The following is a 17,677-nucleotide window of genomic DNA, read 5'->3' on the forward strand; positions in this document are numbered from 1 at the left end:
ATGTTGATACAGGTAGACCTCGACTTACCTTTATTCAAAATGGATACTGATCATCATAGCTTCAAAATATCGTAAGTCGGGGTCTACCTGTGCAATTGAAGTTGAACAAGGACTCTTCACACAGTCGGCGAGTTTAAAAGCTAAAATGATGTAAATGGGAAAGTCATGTTTGCTGGAACTGTAAGGCATTGGAATCTCAAACTTGTGTTAGCATTTTGGTAGATTCCCTGATGGTGGACTTGCTAATGAATAAAAAAGGGGAGGGAGGAATCAAAATCTTAGGGTGGTACGGCTTCTGTTGGCTTTCTCGTTCCATCAGTGCTTGACTAAAAATCCCTCAGCTCACTGGATTTCTCTCTTCACCCTCAACGATTTCCCAACTGCTTATTTCACCGTGTTGCTAATCAAAAGTAGGTGAGCTGTTTTCACGTTTGCATTTGATATAACTGACATGTTCTGTTTTGTTTTTTAGCTCCAGTTTTATGGCATCGCTGTTCACACTTCCTATAACCTCTTCACAGACTGCGACTTCCCAGATGGGTTTAACCTTTTCGTCTTCATCTACATCATCTCCATTATTATACTGTTCACCAACTTTTACTATAAAACCTACATCCAGAAAAAGACAAAATCAGTGTAAATCCTGCAAAGATTACCTTTAATCTCTTGAATTATCTGTAACAGGTCCTCATGTCAATTGCAAATGTTTTTTTTATATAATGAGGGTGGGGCGGCTAGAAGAAGGTTCTATATTTTAAGATCTATGGAGAAAATTGTTGATTATTTGCTGCTCCCATTCCTGCAAATCAAAAAATATTTCTGCTCTTTTTTGATTTCTCTTTCGCAAATTCACAAGCCACCTCATTGCTGCTTAGAATTTTTAAATCAAATTATTCAACCATATTGTTTTTTTAAGAAAGTTGAATCGACTTTGTGGTTCCGGGAAGTACTGAGGCTTCTTATTCCATGGAATCACATCTCTGCATGGTCCATAGACACTTTCCTATGTCAGGGACTGTTCTGCACATGTCTGCGTGTCACAACTTGCTTTGTTGCCCTTGTGCTGAAAAGCCTTGTCACATTTACCCTCTTGTGCTGCTGTTTAATTTGGAGTTTTTGGACAAGGCAACATCGTGAGGAAAATGAGACATTTGTTTAGCCAACACTGAACATTGCGAATTCTGATGCAGCTGCTAGCTGATACCATCAGTAAATTGGGCTTCATCAATTTTTAATGCAGATCTCATTCTTGTTAATCACAAATCATTCATTACTCCTGCTAAATTTCACCTGTTGCTCGTTTACCTCTTCCAACTAGTCCCCCAGGCCAGTCACCAGTCAAGATTTTTACTGTTCATTTTCCAAATATGTGTTAGAGATGTAATTATAATGAAATTTAGGTATTGTTGAACCATTTGTGCAACTTGTTTTTGTTTGAATTCATGGGTCTTATTATGTAGAGCTCTCTTGTGATGTAGTTTTTGCCAGCAAATAACAACAGAAGCAGGTTAATGTTGCAAAAAAATGATTTTATTATTTGTATTTTGGCTAAACTTTCCATAATTATTTTGGCAAAGACCATCAAAGCCATCTTGCCAAACACTGCAGCTGAATAACTTTGTGCTTTTGAATGGTCTTTTAATACTGAGCAATGTGCTTTTCCTATGCAAAGGAATTTCCAGCATTTCACCAAAAGACTGCCACAATCAAAATTGACCTATTTTCCAATTTCTCAAGATCTTACCTGAAAGGATTTTTTTTTTAGTGTGAGAGGGAAAGTGGTGTTTTAGAAAATATGATATAGACTTTAATGTTTGTTTATTAAAGCTTTTCAAATAAGGTGGTCAATACATAACACATGGTCCCTGAGTGTGGTGAATTCTAATGTATGTGAGTATGTGTTTTTCACCCTATTGACCTGAAGCACAAATGCCTATTGCACTGAGTCGCTTTGATAATAATGCTTTTAAATGTATACTTATTGCACATGTTTTGGAGAAGGAATTAAACTGAGGAAGAGAACACCAAACTAATCATTTCATCCTGAAATGATCGATTTTTCTTTGGAATTTTAATAGTGGATGAATATTGAAATGCTTCAAATTGTTTGTAATTGCATTAGCAAAGATCCTGCTGTGTTCACATTGTAAAAAATCTTGCCCTGTTCTTGACGGTGGCTTTCTTGGAGGATATTGACATTTATTATTCTCTTGCCCAAATGTGCACCTGACCATGGAATATTTTGTACTTTATGGTAAAAAGGGTGCTGTGTTAGACTAGCCACATAACTCAATGAAATAGACTTCATGTTGGATTTCTGTTCCCAAACTAAAAATGTGTGCTATCCATTTGTAGTTTAATCTCCACTCAGCTTTGTGTTCTCTACTTTTATTTATATATATATATATATATATATATATATATATTAAAAAAAAGTACTGGTATACCTCTTAGCTCTGAGTTGTGCACCTCATCAAAGCAAGAATGAAAATTTTCTGTGTACTTGCTTTACCTCTGGGTATACCTTCTGCTTTACAATTATTGCTGTGCCATCTAACTGTTCAAGTATTAATTCCTGAGTTTGCCATTATATTCATTTGCCTTGACAAAAGTCACTTAATTTGGTACTCAGTCATGACCTGCTGGGTTCATCGTTGCTGCCCTGCTTCACTGCAGTCGAAGCCCCAATTCTGTCCTCATGAAAATCACCTAGTTCCATTTTCTGCAATTGATTGATCTGCACCCAAATGTACCATCTCCATGGCTTTATCGCCTCTTTGGCTTTATTTTTTCCAAGGCAGATGAATGTCTTGCATCTTTATTATTACTTGCTGATGTTTTTTGCATGACTAGAACTCCATGGCCTAATTACCAATTCACTTCAAGGCCTTTCCTGACCTCTGAAAATGGTAGAAGGATCAGACAAGCAAGCAAGAATTAGGTGCATATGCATATTGTACAGTGTACATGGAAACAAGCTATCCATTATCAGGGGACAAGGAAAAAATATTCTCAGTCAGAGAAGGTGGTCAGGGTGCAGAACGCACTGCCTGAAAATGTGGTTGAGGATGAAACCATTGCCGCATTTGTTATGACCTTGAAGAGCTATGAACTACAGGGCAGGCAGGTGGAATTAAGTTGTGTTTTTTTTTGACTGGCACAAGTACAATAAGGTGAAAGTATTCTGTGTTATAAATTCTCTTGAGATGAGACAAAGGGATAGAATTGAACTTTTCGTCATGGAGTGATACAAGCCCTTCAGCCCAACTCATCCATGCTGACTGGGTTGTCATTCTGGGCTTGCCCTATTTATCTGTTTTTGGTCCATATTCTTCTAAGCGTTTTCTATCCATGTATCTGTTTGAATGTTGAAATTGAGCAGCTATAGTTTCCTCTGCAACCTGTTAAATATCCGAACCACCCTGTCGGACGGTCTATTGATTGTGATATTTATCCCCACCAATTAAAGCTAAACAAAAAAAATCATTTGTGTGTTCAGCACCTCACCATTTATAACTCCTCCCCTGTATTTACTTCTTTCCATTCTAAAATTAGTGATTTAAAAAAAAAGATATAGATACATTTCCAGCAAGTAACTGAAGGATAGGATTCAGATTTATTGTCTGAGAACATACATGACATTCACATACAACCCTTTTTCCTGTGGGTGCGGCAGAATTCCCGCTAATTGATAGTGGAGAAAATAAACTGGACAGCGTGAATATGTAAGGAATCAAGACTGTAAACATAATAAATGTAAACAAACTGCAATACAGGGAGGGCATAGAAAATAAAGTGCCCAAGTAAGAGTCCTTAATTGAGTTTGTTATTGAAGAGTCTGATGGTGGAGGGGTAGCAGCTGTTCCTAAACTGGTGGTGGGAGTCTTGTGGCATCTGTACCTCTTTCCTGATGGCAGCACTGAGAACAGAGCATGTGCTGGGTGATGTGGGACTTTGATGATTGCTGCTGCCCTTTGATGGCAGCGTTCCCTGATGTACAGCCGGTCAGCACACTTTCCACCACACATCTGTAGAAGTTTTCCAGGGTTTCTGATGTCATACCAAACCCACAAATTCCTGAGGAAGTAGAGGCTCTGACGTGCTTTCTTCACAATGCCATTGGTGTATTGGGTCCAGAAAAGATCCTCCAAGATAGTGACTCCCAAGATGTGCTAACCCTCTCCACCTCTGATCCCCCATTGATCACTGGATTGTTCTGGCTTTCCTGAAGTCAACAATCTGCTCCTTAGTTTTGGTGGCATTGAATGCAAGGTTGTTGTTGGTGCACCATTCAGTCAAGTTTTCAATCTCCCTCCTGTATTCTGACTCATCCCCCTTCTTTTATACAACCCATTAGTGTCACATGGTTGGAAAATTTGTAGATGGTGTTATTGTTGTCATAGGTGTAAAGTGAATAGAACAGAGGGCTAAGAACACAGCGCTGTGGTGCTCTGGTACTGATGGAGATTGTGGAGGAGAAGTTCTTGCCAATCTTCACTGATTGTGGTTTAGAGGTGAGAAAATCCATGATCCAATTACACAGTGGGGTGTTAACTCCCAGATCTTGGAGTTTGCTGATCAATTTTGAGGGGATAATGGTAGTAAAAGCCAAACTAGTCAATAAAGAACATCTTGATGTATCCAGCTTTGCTGTCCAAATGTTGCAGGGCTTTGCGTAGGGCCAGTGAGATGGCATCTGCCATAGACCTGTTTCTGCAATAGACGAACTGGAATGGATCCATGTCACCGTTCAGACAGGAGCTGATCTGCTTCATCACCAGCCTTTCAAAACACTTCATCACTGTTGATGTAAGTACTACTGGTCTATAGTCGTTAAGTCAGGTTACTGTACTCTTCTTGGGCACCAGTATGATTGACACCTGTTTGAAATAGGGAGTACCCCACCCTGCTGGAGTGAGATATTGAAGATATCCATGAATACCTTGGTAAATTGATCAGCTCAGATTTTTAGTACTCAGCCAGGTACTCCATCTGGGCCAGATGTTTTTCTTAGATTTACTGTCCTGAAGGCAGCAGGCATGTCATCCTCAGATTATTTACGCACTAATGAACTCTGGGATTTGTCCCTTTCCACTGGTTAAAAATATCCTTTGACACTTAGTTGCAAGTAGGGAAAGGTATGAGATGCTGTTCCTCTCAACTGAAAGGAATGATGAATATTGATTAAAATGTAGTTATGTTTCATTTTTCCCTTCTAGCACCTCTCATGGCCTTTGTCTGATGCCACATTAATGAACTTCAAAGGTAGAGGTCTGTGTACATAGTGAAGTACCATATTAATACAGATTATGGCTATGGTTTAAGGAGATGTTTAATAAGTAGAAAATTAGATTAATCAGATTCAAAGTTAAGTTTTATGAAAATAATCTTTATTGCCATGTAATTTGCATGTGAAGGGTCTTCCTTCAGCTTTGAAATTGTTCTGCAGCAAGTTTAAGCATAACCCTTTCAAATTTTGTACAGGAAGCAAGAATTTGCTATTTAATTCCACAGAATATATTTCAGGATAAATGAGCAAAATGTGTTTTATTCAGTGAGTCACATGCCTGGAACTCACGACGAGAAAGGATTGTGGTGACAGTACATTTAGAAAGTCTCAGAGCACCCTTTTAGTTCATTGCACTATATTTCATGGCTCTTCAAGTGATGAAAGATGAGATTAAGTTGAGTCAATCTCACTCTGTGTTGTAATTTTTATTTTAAATGATTTTATGGTCATTCACTTTGACCTTGTTTACAGAAAACTGTTAATTGGAATAAGCTGAAAAGACACCAAAAATCCAGCAGCATATTGTACAAAGAAGACTACTGTTACAGTGAAGGAACCAATGATTTTATAACTTTAAAATCGATTTCTGCAAGGAATCAGTGTTTTTGAATCTGTCTTGTTGACGCTGACTCTATCTTGGTTAACAACACTTTTTAGATCTTGTTTAAATTCTAGCAATCTACTTTCATTATTGTAAGATTGAAAATATTTTGCAGATTAATTTTATAAAATGACAGATATATAATGGAAAAATGATTGTCCTATTTGAATTCAATTTTAAATTTAGACTTGCATTACAGCAACAGGCCCTTTCGGCCCACGAGTCCGTGCCACCCAATTCACCTACAACCCTTGTACTTTTTGAAGGGTAGGACTCCGAGAGAACATACAAACTCATTACAGATGGCGTGGAATCCAAACTTTGGTCGCTGGCACTGTAACAGAATTGCACTAACTGCTACACTAACCGTGCCACACACAGCAAACTATGCATTTAAGGCAGTGGTGCACAATGAACTGCTTTCTGAATGATTTTAGTGTAGTGCTCGTGCACTTTTAAATCAGCCTGATTACTGCAAAAAGGGCTGGTCATTTTTATCATGACTGTAATTTATGGTTTCATTGACTAGAGTTTTGGATGAACCACCATTGTGTTTCTTTTTACTTCAATTTTGCCTTTATTTATCCCTCTTTCTGATAAACATAAGCAGAATAATCCGTCCTTCCTGCACTGACCGTGGAATTGCTAGTGGTGGTGTTCCTGAGGTGTCGTGCTGTACCAAAGCAATCCATTCATTTTATTCATACTTTTCACAAATGGCAGACTATTGCAATTCTGCACCTCTGTGCCAATTTTAAGGCCCCTCCTACTAAAGGATGTATTGCATATTTGGCATTGTTTAAGTTAAGAAGAATGTTTTGTGGCCCAAACTGCCAAAGGAACCATTGACCACTTGCTTATACTACAATATTTAGAAATGATGAGCATTAAAATTGATACTGTTTCATGTAAGGGATTCTGAATGTCTAGAAAGGCGAAAGTACTACTGAGCTATGTCAGAATTTGGAGCAATCTCTGGATGACTAAAGTTGTGTGTGGATCTGATGTGATACATCTGCAATGGATCATGATTTTGATGCACAGCAACAGATAATGCCTAGAATTAGAATGTTTGAAGAACCTCATGAATACTTGTCATGAATCCTCCAGGCAGATTGCATGGAAAGGTTGAAGTTCAAGTTTATTGTCACTTAATACAGTGAGAAGGTCTCTTCTGTGAGTGGACTAACAAATCAACTCTAATACTCATACAGCTGTACAAAATAGAAAAAGCACAATTACAGAGCATAGAATTATAATGAAAAAAATCAGTTAGTACACAGTAAGTGTAGCATAACAGCACAGTTCTGGGGTTAAATCAGTATGGAGAAGAAATTGTCTAAGCCTGTTGGTGTCCAAATCCACCCTTTTGAACCTTCTCCCTGCTGTGGGTGGGGGGGGTGGAGAGAAGAGTGTGTCAAGTGGGGTGGGTTCTTCAGTATAGTGGCTGCCTTAGCTGGGCAGCAGGAGTTTTAAATGAAGTTGATGGTAGGGGGTGCTTGTGTGATGTTCTGAGCTGCACTCACTGCCATCTGAACCTACTTCTGATCTTGGGTGGAACTGATCTCATACTCTGCTGAGATGCATCCAGCAAGTATGCTTTTGACAGTCAACTTGTAGAAGCGTTGAGGGGTGGGGGGGGGGGGGTACCATCCAGAATTTCCTTAGTCTTCTAAGAAAGTAGAAACATTAGTGTGTTCTGTTGACTGTACCATCAACATGGTTGGTCTAGGTCAGGGCATTGGAACTTGAAGCTATCTACTGTCTCTGCTTCAGCATCATTGATGTGGATGAATAGAGGTGTGGACACTACCTCTGCTCCTGCAGTCTATGATCAGCTCCTTTATCTTGCTGATGTTGAAAGAGAGGTGGTACCAAGCCATAGGACTCTCAATCGCCTTTCTCCATTCCATCTTGTCACTTGATAGTCAGTCTAAAACCATGGGGTCATCAGCAAATTTGAAGTTGGAATGGTATTTGGTAGTACAGTTGTGAGTATGTATGCAGTGAGTCAGTACTGAAATCATCGATAATTTAAATAATTTGACAAAAATGTAACAGTATTGTAAGATTCACTGGAATCAAATCATTTTAAAGAAGCATGGATTTTTTTTCAAAAGTTTGTGTTGATCATTGCACTTGAAAATGTTTTATTGAAGTACAGATCATGTTAAAGCTGCAGAACTAACAGTACACATCTAATACTAAACAATGTAAGATTGAACAAAGGAGTTGATCTTTATTTATTCCCAGTTTGCACTTACTTCAAGTGGTCTCAAGTAATAGACACTTATCTCTGAGTAAATCTGTGGCCCCTCTCCCATTGTTTCTCTAACCACCTGGCTGGGTGATGTGAGTGAAAATGAAATTTGACGGCGATTTATTACCTGCCCTCTTTTGTTCTTGTTTTTCCTCATTTTACGTGGATTTTAAAATCTGCTGAGGTTAATGTTAATTATTCAGTAGAAACCTAAAAAGGGGTTGCATTTAAATTTTGTGACTTTAGCTATGATGTGCTGCCTGTTAATGTTTTGTTTAATGGCTTATTATGTTTCCAAGTTTTTCAATAAAAGCTAATTATTCACTCCTGTTTTGTCCTGTGATGCTTGTGTGTGATTTGGTTTGCTGCCTTCTGATCAAATGATCAGTTTTTATACTTTTAATCATATATAATATAACAATTACAGTACAGAAACAGGCCATATCGGCCCTTCTAGTCCGCACCGATTTAAGTGAAACTTCACTAGTTCCACCTACTCACTCCCTGCCATAACCCTCCAACTCCCTCCCATCCAACCTCCTCAAATGACAAAATTGACCCTGCTGCAACCACCTCTTCCAGAAGGTCATTCCACTCAGCCACCACTCTAAGTGAAGAAGCTACCTCTTATGTGACATTATATTCAATTGCAAATTATTTCAAAAGAAATTATACATGTGGTATATATCCACTCATCTCCCTCAACCCACCCCTAAAAAGGAAAAGAAAAAAAAAACAATGTCAAAAAAATAAAATATTTATACAGTAAAACCAAGAAGTGAGTCTTGATTAAGAATGAATACAAAGCAATTAACAAAGATAAAAATCAATGCAAATTTGACAGCTTTAATATTGTTTACTTAAATATTTTGAGTCCAACAAATGATTCCATTGAATTACATGCTTATTGTATATTTATTAGCATACTCCAACTTACAAGATACCGCTGAATGTTCAAACGCCTTTGCTGGGATAAAGTAATCCATGTGAATGGTCTAAAGTTTCTGAGGTCAGAGAACCAAGACACCTAAAATTAGAGTTGGAGACTGTCTCTCTTGGTACACAAGTACCCCGGTCATTGAAAGAGTAAATATGCCTATCGGCTAAATGACAAAATCACTTTCGAATGGAACTTTGCTTGATCTCTATATCAAGATGCAAAATTGCTCAGCTGAAGGTGTCTGACTGTGGACACTTAGCCTGTGTTCTGTAGACAGTTCTGTTTGATTACAAAATTGTCTTTTAATTTCAATAGATTACTGCTTGTAATTTACATTTGAACAGGATTTTTTTATGAATACTGGTTCTTCTTTGCATTAATGGCTGCCAACAAGATAATTTCTGCTTATCAGGTTTCTGATGTCTGCTGTTTTTCTATCATTGAGAGAGGGTGGCGATCCTGATTAAGGTGTACAAAATGGAGGGGCACAGACAAGGTAGTTTTAAAAAAAATGGCATAGAGGAGATGTGTAAAATTGAAGGGTGTAGTTTTGAGATGAGGTTCAAAGGGGATCTGAGAAAGAACCATTTCAGTCAAAGGGTGGTTACAGCCTGGTACATGCAGCCTGAGAGATTATTGGAGCAGAAATTCTCACATTTATTTACAATGAGTACCCAAAATGCCTTGGCATAAAAGACTACAGGCTGAGGACTGAAAAGATAGGATTAATATAAAAAGATCCTGTTAGCATGAATTGGTTCAGAGTCTTGAGGACTACCGTGTGCCCAGATGGATGATAAGAACATAAGAAATTGGAGCAAGAGTAGGCTACCTGGCCCATTGAGTCTGTTCCACCATTCAATTAGACCACACATGTCAAACTCAGGCCCGCGGGCCAAATTTGGCCCATGATATATTTGGCCCGCAAGATCATATCAAATATGTATTAGAGCTGGCCCGCTGGACCTTTCTGAACGAGAAGCAAAAGCTCCAGAAGGTGGAGGAGATGAAAAGAACTCTGGTTTTACTGCAAACTATGTTCACCAAAGCAGAATCCCAAAGTGAGCCTGCTGTAAAGGTTAGTTTTATTGTGGCCGCAGAGATCGCCAAATCAGCCAGGCCCTTTACGGAGGGAGAGTTTGTTAAAAAGTGCCTGCTCAAAGTTTGCGATGTCATTTGCCCAGATAAAAAGCAAGCGTTTTTAAATGTGAACCTGAGCAGAAACACCGTGGCTGCGCGTGCTTGTGAGCTTGCTACTAATCTAGAAGAACAACTGAAGGAGAAGGGGAAACTCACTTGCTGTAGACGAGAGCAGCGACACATCAGATACTGCCCAGCTATCAATATTCATCCGTGGAGTGGACACAAAACTTTCCGTTACAGAGGAACTTTTAGGATTAAAATCCATGCATGGCACAACCACAGGAAAAGAAATCTTCGAGGAGGTGTCCAAATGTCTCAGTGAAATGATGCTGCCTTGGGATAAACTTGTGGGACTAACGACAGATGGTGCGCCCACGATGTGTGGTCAGAAAAGTGGACTGGTGGGCAGGATTCGGGAGAAGATGCGGGAGAATCATGCAGGTGAGCTTACAATTTACCACTGCATAATCCACGAGGAAGCCTTGTGTGGCAAAGCCTTGAAAATGGAGCATATTATGAACACTAACTCGAGTAGTTAACTTCATAAGAGCAAAAGGTTTAAATCACCGCCAGTTCAAGTCCTTTCTGGAGGAGTTAGGGTCAGAATACGGAGACGTGCCCTATCACACAGAGGTGCGATGGCTTAGCCGAGAAAAAGTACTGAAGAGATGCTTTGAGCTGCGTGAAGAAATATGTCTGTTTATGGAGAGCAAAAGCAAAGACACAACAGAGCTCAGGGATAAAAAGTTTCAATGTGAGCTGGCATTCCTGTGTGACATCGTGAGCCATCTCGATGCGCTAACCCTGCAGCTGCAGGGACGAGGGCACGTCATTACAGACATGTACAGTGCAGTGAGGGCTTTTAGAACCAAGTTGTGCTTGTGGGAGACTCAGATGCTGCAGGGAAACATGGCTCATTTTCTGTGCTGCCAAATTATGAAAGAACAGATCTCGCCTGCCGTGTTGCCCAGTGCAGAGTTTGCTGAAAAACTAAGCGTACTTCGTGGGGAGTTTTCCCGATGATTTGCTGACTTTGAAGCCCAGAAATGCAGATTTGAACTACTCAGCAATCCGTTTGCGGTTGACGTGACAAGTGCTCCAACCAACCTCCAAATGGAGCTGATTGAGCTCCAGTGTAATGACACACTCGAGTCAAAGTATTACTCTGTCGGCGCTGCGCAGTTCCCACAGTTCCTTCCCGACACACTGCCCCAACTCTGTGCACAAGCTGCTCAAATGCTGTCAATGTTTGGCAGCACGTATCTCTGCGAACAACTCTTCTCTTTGATGAAGATAAACAAAACACCACACAGGAGTCGTCTTACTGACGAGCACCTTCATTCAGTCCTGAAGATTTCCTTAGCTCAGAGTCTGATCCCAGAGTTTGATGAACTTGCATCTAAGAAGAGATGCCAAGTATCTGGTTTAGACCCAGATGCATCAGAGTGTAGCAAGCTAAGCTTGGATTAATATTTTCTTTGGTTAACTTTGGACTGTTCATAGTTGAAAGATTGGATTTTCATTGAAGCAATTTGTTATTTTTTTGACTTGTTGGCTTATGAAAAAAAAACATTTAAAAGGAGCTTAAAGGCTATAAAGAAATATTATTTATTGAATATTTTATTTCTCATTTGTTAATGCTTCTTCTGGAAAGAGTTTAACCAAAACTATTGTTAAACATTTTATGCATTTCTGTAAGATCCCCTCTCATTTTTCTAAATTCAAGATTTGCTTTCCCATGCGGACGAAACTGATGTGAGCACTGAATGCAGGATAAAAAACTGGAAAGACTGGGATTCTGGATGGTAGGAAAGGAGGAGTTAAAAGTACAGGTGTGTCATTGCTTATTGTTGCCTGGCAAGATACTGTGGGAAGAGTGATGGAGTAAGCCACAGACCTGGAAGTTCCAAAGAAGGTTGAAAGGAGTGGGGAAAGTGCATCATCTGGTGGAATCCCATTGAAGGTGGTGGAAATTATAGAGGATGGATAATCTGTTGAATGTGGAAGGTGGGGACAAGGGAAACCTCGCTTTTGTTTCAATTGAGAGGTCAGAAGGTAAAATTGGAAGTGTGGAAAATAAAGGAGACTTATTTCAAAGCCCTTACATGAATCCATACTTAGAGAAGATTGTGTGTGACAATATTCTCTAGTTTAATTTATTCCCTTGAACTGTTAAATAAAATGCATTCCAGCAGTTAGGAAGTTCTGTCTCAAAGTAAATATTGCATTTCTTGTAAAACTGCATCATACAAGGTCTTCAAGTCAGACTGAATTAAGTGCAGTTCTTTGATATCGCTATAAATGAGAAATCTGGAAAATATTAAATTGCTGTTATGGAAAACAGTAAATTATTTTAATAACCAGGCGTTCTGCTTTACATTGTCAATTACTTGGGATGATTGAGCCAGAGTTGTAGATGGTATTTATGGGTCCATCCTAGTTACCAGAGGAGCAAACGTTCCATTGTCCACTCATTTTTGTCATACTGTGTGTTCCCAAAAGGTGGGAAACATTCCAGCTCTAGCATTTCATATACAACACTTGATGGAAAATCTCATTTTTTAAAAGAAACTATATTTGGCCATTTTTAAATGGTGTCAGACTGCTGTGCATGTGCGCGCCCAACAAAAGGATTTTTAAACTGCACTGCCTAAAGGGGTATTAGTGTGAATTTTATTAGTTCTAGAACTTCAATGCTAAGAACAATCTAGGGAAGACTAAAAATCCTGGCTGACTTTGGAGATGACTTTGGTTGATGAGTTATTAAAAATGTGCCCTATTAACTTTTTCCATTAAACTAAAAATACTTCTCCAAAAATAGACTTCCTCATCCAATTAGCACCAATAACAGCAAGGTCCAAAGCTGTTTCATAAAAGTCCTCCAGTGACTGTGGTTGCTACAATATTTGCTGAACCAGTGGAAATACAGATTTACAGGGCATTAATGGGTTAATATGCATTTGCACTTCTTTCATTTACACTAGGTGTCACCATTTCCCTTTCTACAAGGTATCCATTCAAAATAGTATTGTATTTCTAGGGACTTGGGCCCTGCTGACTCCAGATAAATGAAGCTCACAACATGCCTGTGTTTGAAAGAACCACCTCCCAGCTATCTAAGGGGACTGATCTAAATCATTCATAGATCAAGGGGTGTGGCCATACTAAGGACCTTGACAGACATGTTTTGATTGAACTTTCTGTGAAGAGTATCAAAAAGACAATTAAAACTTTAAACTTAAGAATGTTTTACTAAGAAATGGACAAAACAACTACTAAGAAAACAAGGCAGCTGAGAACAAAAAATGAAAGGGCTCACTGGATCCTCAGACACGAGAGCTGGAGACCAGCCACCACAACTGGTCCTGGTAAGACTTCTGAGTTTCCGGGAATGGGAGACAATTCTGGGAGCAGCATATGAATAAGAAAAATAATGGTCTGCCTGAGATTGGCCATGAAAAAGTGCTATTTTTTTTCAAGATTTTAGTCCTACTTTGAATAGGCAAAGGAAGGAGTTTAACAATATAAAAAGACAATTGTTTTCCAAAAACTTGAAATATTCCAGGTTATAACCTGTAACTGAGGTTTGAAATAGCAGAAGGAAATAGCTGATTTTTCAAGACTAAGAGCGAGGTGGAAGACTTCCTGCGAGGTTTATGAAAAGTTAAAAATAAACTAGATTGAAATTTTCATGGAGAGCTTAGAAAAGAGAAAAATCTTGGGAAAAATAGTCGTAAGGTGGAGCTTTTGTTCTAAGGGGGAGAATGGCGTCCGATTTTGAGTATCTATAAAAGATGGCGCTGAAGGGAGGGGTTGTTCTTCCTCGAGAGATTCCACGGGCTCTCAGGATTTCCTGCTTGTGTCACCTTCAGAGCAGGGACTATGTGTTTTTGTTAATGGAAAGATCACTGTTATTTAAACAATTGAAAAGATTTTATTGTTAAATGAAAATTGTTGAAAAATCAATATGGATAGAACATTAAAATTTATTAGTCTTAATGTTAATGGGATAAATGGGTTGGTGAAGAGGAGGAAGGTTTTGGCACACCTAAAAAAATTCAAGGCAGATATAGTCTTTCTACAAGAAATGCATCTTAACAAATCAGAATATGCTAAATTAAAAAGAGGATGGGTGGGGAAAATAATATTGACTTCATTTGGCTCAAAAGCAAGAAGAGTAGTGATCTTAATTAATAAAAATATACCAGTAATAAAAGAAGAGACACTGACTGACAAATCTGGAAGATTTGTAATGGCACATTGTAAAATTTATGCAGAACCATCTCTGCACCAAATTATGATGATAAAGCCTTTATGAAAGATATAATTTGTTTTAAAAGAAGAGGGAAAACAAAATGTACTAGTTGGAGGAGACTTTAATTTCTGTCTAGATCCAATACTGGATAAATCAACCAGTAGAGTGACAAGGGCAAAGGCTGCAAAAATAACACTTATTTATGAAGGATTTAAATTTGATTGATATATATATAGGCAGCTTAACCCCATAGAAAGAAACTATTTGTTTTACTCAAGGATACATGATTCACATACAAGGATTGATTTGTTTTTAATGTCTGTCCAATTAAAAAGTAGAGTGGTAAAAACAGAATATTTGGCAAGACTTCTATCAGATTATTCAGCATTAACTTTTAACTATTGCTATAATAGAAAAACAAGAAAATATATACAGATGGTGTGTCAATGCCATACTGTTGAAAAGGAAGGACTATTGTGAGTTTATTAAGAGACAGATAGAACTATTTGTGAAACTAATCTTTTGTCTTTTTAATATGGTATACCCTTAAAGCTTATCTTAGAGGACAAATTATTTCCTATATCAAAAATCTTGAGAGAATATGTTACAAAACTAAATAGTCTAGAGAAAAATATAACAAAATTGGAAGAAGAATATCAGAGAACAGGGTCACAAGAAAAATATAGACTGTTGGAGAATTTAAAAAACTGATATATGGCACATTACAAATATATAGATTGGAGAAAAAAAATTAAAAGCCAAACAAAAATATTATGAATTAGGGAAACAGACACAAAGTTTTATCTTGGCAGGTAAAGGCAGAGGAGTCATCTAGAATGATAAATGCAATAAAAACAGAGGCTAATATTATAACATATAATCAAAAGGAAATAAATAATACTTTAAGACAATATTATATGAAACTATATAAATCAGAACTATTAGGAGATGAAAATAAGATGGACAAATTTTTTAACAAATGTTGAACTTCCAAAATTAGAATGTAGAGAATAAATTGATTTGGGTGCCTCTTTCAAACGAGAAGAAATTGAGAAAGCCTTGGGTACTTTACAATCTAATAAATCTCTGGGGGAGGATGTGTTTCCTTCCAAGTTCAACAGACAATTTAAGTGCTTATCGATACCACTTATAATGGATGTATTGGACTGGGCAGTGGAGATCCAAACCCTCCCGGAAGTTTTCTCAACTGCTATAATTGCAGTGCTACCTCAGAAGGGTAGAGACCCATTTAAAACTTCTTCATATAGACCATATCACTGCTAAATGTTGATTATAAAATATTGGCAAAGGCATTTGTTAATAGACTGAGACAATATCTACTAAAATTAATATATACAGATCAGGTGGGATTTGTAAAAGGAAGACACTTTTCAAATAGCCTAATTAGACTATTTAATATAATACATATGGCAAAATCAAAATTGAATCCAAGCATAACTATCTCTCTAGATTGTTACGAGCCCAGAGGACCTCAAAACCCAGCAGCAATAGATATGCACCACGACAGATTTACTTAAACAAAAGTTGCTTTTAATTATCTTTCAACATGAAAATATAATCAAACTTTAACTTATCTCAGTTGACTCACTTAACCTACTTAACTCCCTTCTAATTCTAAGCACACATGTGTGTAAGTTCAGCAAAGTTCTTTGGTTCACATTCCAATCTCACTGGTTGCAGTGAGTTAACATTAATAAAGTTCACCAGGCTTTGGTGCTTAACAGGTAAATGGTTACCACTCAGAAGGGTTCTTGTTGATTTTCAGAGAGAGTGCTTTTCTTGTTCCAGGATATCCACAACTGATTCCTTTTTAATCAGCCACTCCAGTGTCTTGCTGATTAAACTTGTCCCCTTCAGGGTTCTCCAAATGATAACCTCTTTCTTTCAGGTCAACACAGAGTTCTTTTCTGTTTCTCCTATTCCAAGAGAAACACTGGACAGCCAATCCTCTCCTTTGACCAGACCGTCTTCCAAAGCTTGCCAGCTTGTCCCTCTAGAACTGATCTCTCTCTCTCTCTCTCTCTCTCACCCCCTCCAACTCTAAGATCAAAGCTTGTTTTTTTTTTGCTCACTGCCTGCAAAGATCACATGACCTTCCAGACAAAGCTGCCACTGCATGTTGTTACATTTGTTGCCTTCTGCAAATAACAGTCCATCATTGAGTCTGAGCCTCTTGCAAAAGCTCCTGCAAAAATTCTGTGTTTTAAAGTGTTTATGGGTGACTTGTTTGAATAAACCTCCCAATTTATCTCCCAAACACCTCTATATACTCTGTCACAAGATGCAGGAAAAGCTTTTGATCTATTAGAATGGTCATTCTTATTTAAAATATTTGAAAAATTTGGTTTAGGCATAAAATTTATCATAAACCACAAGCCAAAATTATAACTAACAATCAGATGTCAGCAGTTTTTCCCTTGAGTAGATTAAGTAGTCAGGGGTGTCCTCTGTCTCCGGCACTTTTTATACTAGCTATTGAACCTCTGGCAGAGATTAAGGGCTTCAAATTTGGACAGGAAGAACATGACATTAGTTTTTTGGCTGATGTTGTGCTTTATTATATATGACTGACCTGTCTGAATCATTGATAAAATTATAAACAACATTAGAAAAATATGTAAGAATATCAGGTTATAAAATAAATATGGACAAGAGCGAGATAATGCCATTGAAAATGTTGAATTTAGAAGATGTCATAAAAGTATTATATTTAAATGGAAGATAGATAGAATAAAATATTTAGGAATAATGACAGATAACAATTAACAGACATATACATTTTAGAAAAAAAGATAGGGAAAGATTTACAGAAATGGAAAGACCTGCTGATTACTCTAGTGGGAAGTGTAAATTGTATTAAAATGAAAGTGATGCCAAGATTACAGAATCTTTTTCAATCATTGCCTAAAAATGTCTTTAAATTATTGAATAATTACATAAGGAAATTCCAATGTAATAATAAAGTGCTGAGAATTTCATTGGAAAAGCTAACATGGACTATAAATTGGATGACTTGGACTTCCAGACTTTAAGAAATATTATTTATCAGCACAAGCAAGATTTTTATCTTTTTTTGAAGAAGAAGACAGTCTTCGATCCATAAGGGATTGAATTCAATAGAAGAAGAAACAGCGAAATACTTTATTTATAAGAGGGATGTTGTTAAT

General features: G+C 37.7%; 1 protein-coding gene across 2 annotated transcripts in view; it reads left to right on the forward strand.

The window, feature by feature from the left end:
• The window catches only part of LOC138763900 (very long chain fatty acid elongase 4-like), a 65,377-nt gene extending 63,344 nt beyond the window's left edge, over nt 1-2,033 (forward strand). For both annotated transcript variants that reach the window (XM_069938865.1, XM_069938864.1), the window contains one exon: nt 473-2,033. In XM_069938865.1, coding sequence (XP_069794966.1) covers nt 473-640 — 168 coding nt within the window. In that variant the 3' untranslated portion in view covers nt 641-2,033. The remainder of the gene's footprint in view (nt 1-472) is intronic.
• The last annotated feature ends 15,644 nt before the right edge of the window (nt 2,034-17,677 follow it).

Source organism: Narcine bancroftii, chromosome 5 (genome assembly GCF_036971445.1).
Source record: "Narcine bancroftii isolate sNarBan1 chromosome 5, sNarBan1.hap1, whole genome shotgun sequence".
NCBI classification, from domain to species: Eukaryota; Metazoa; Chordata; class Chondrichthyes; order Torpediniformes; family Narcinidae; genus Narcine; species Narcine bancroftii.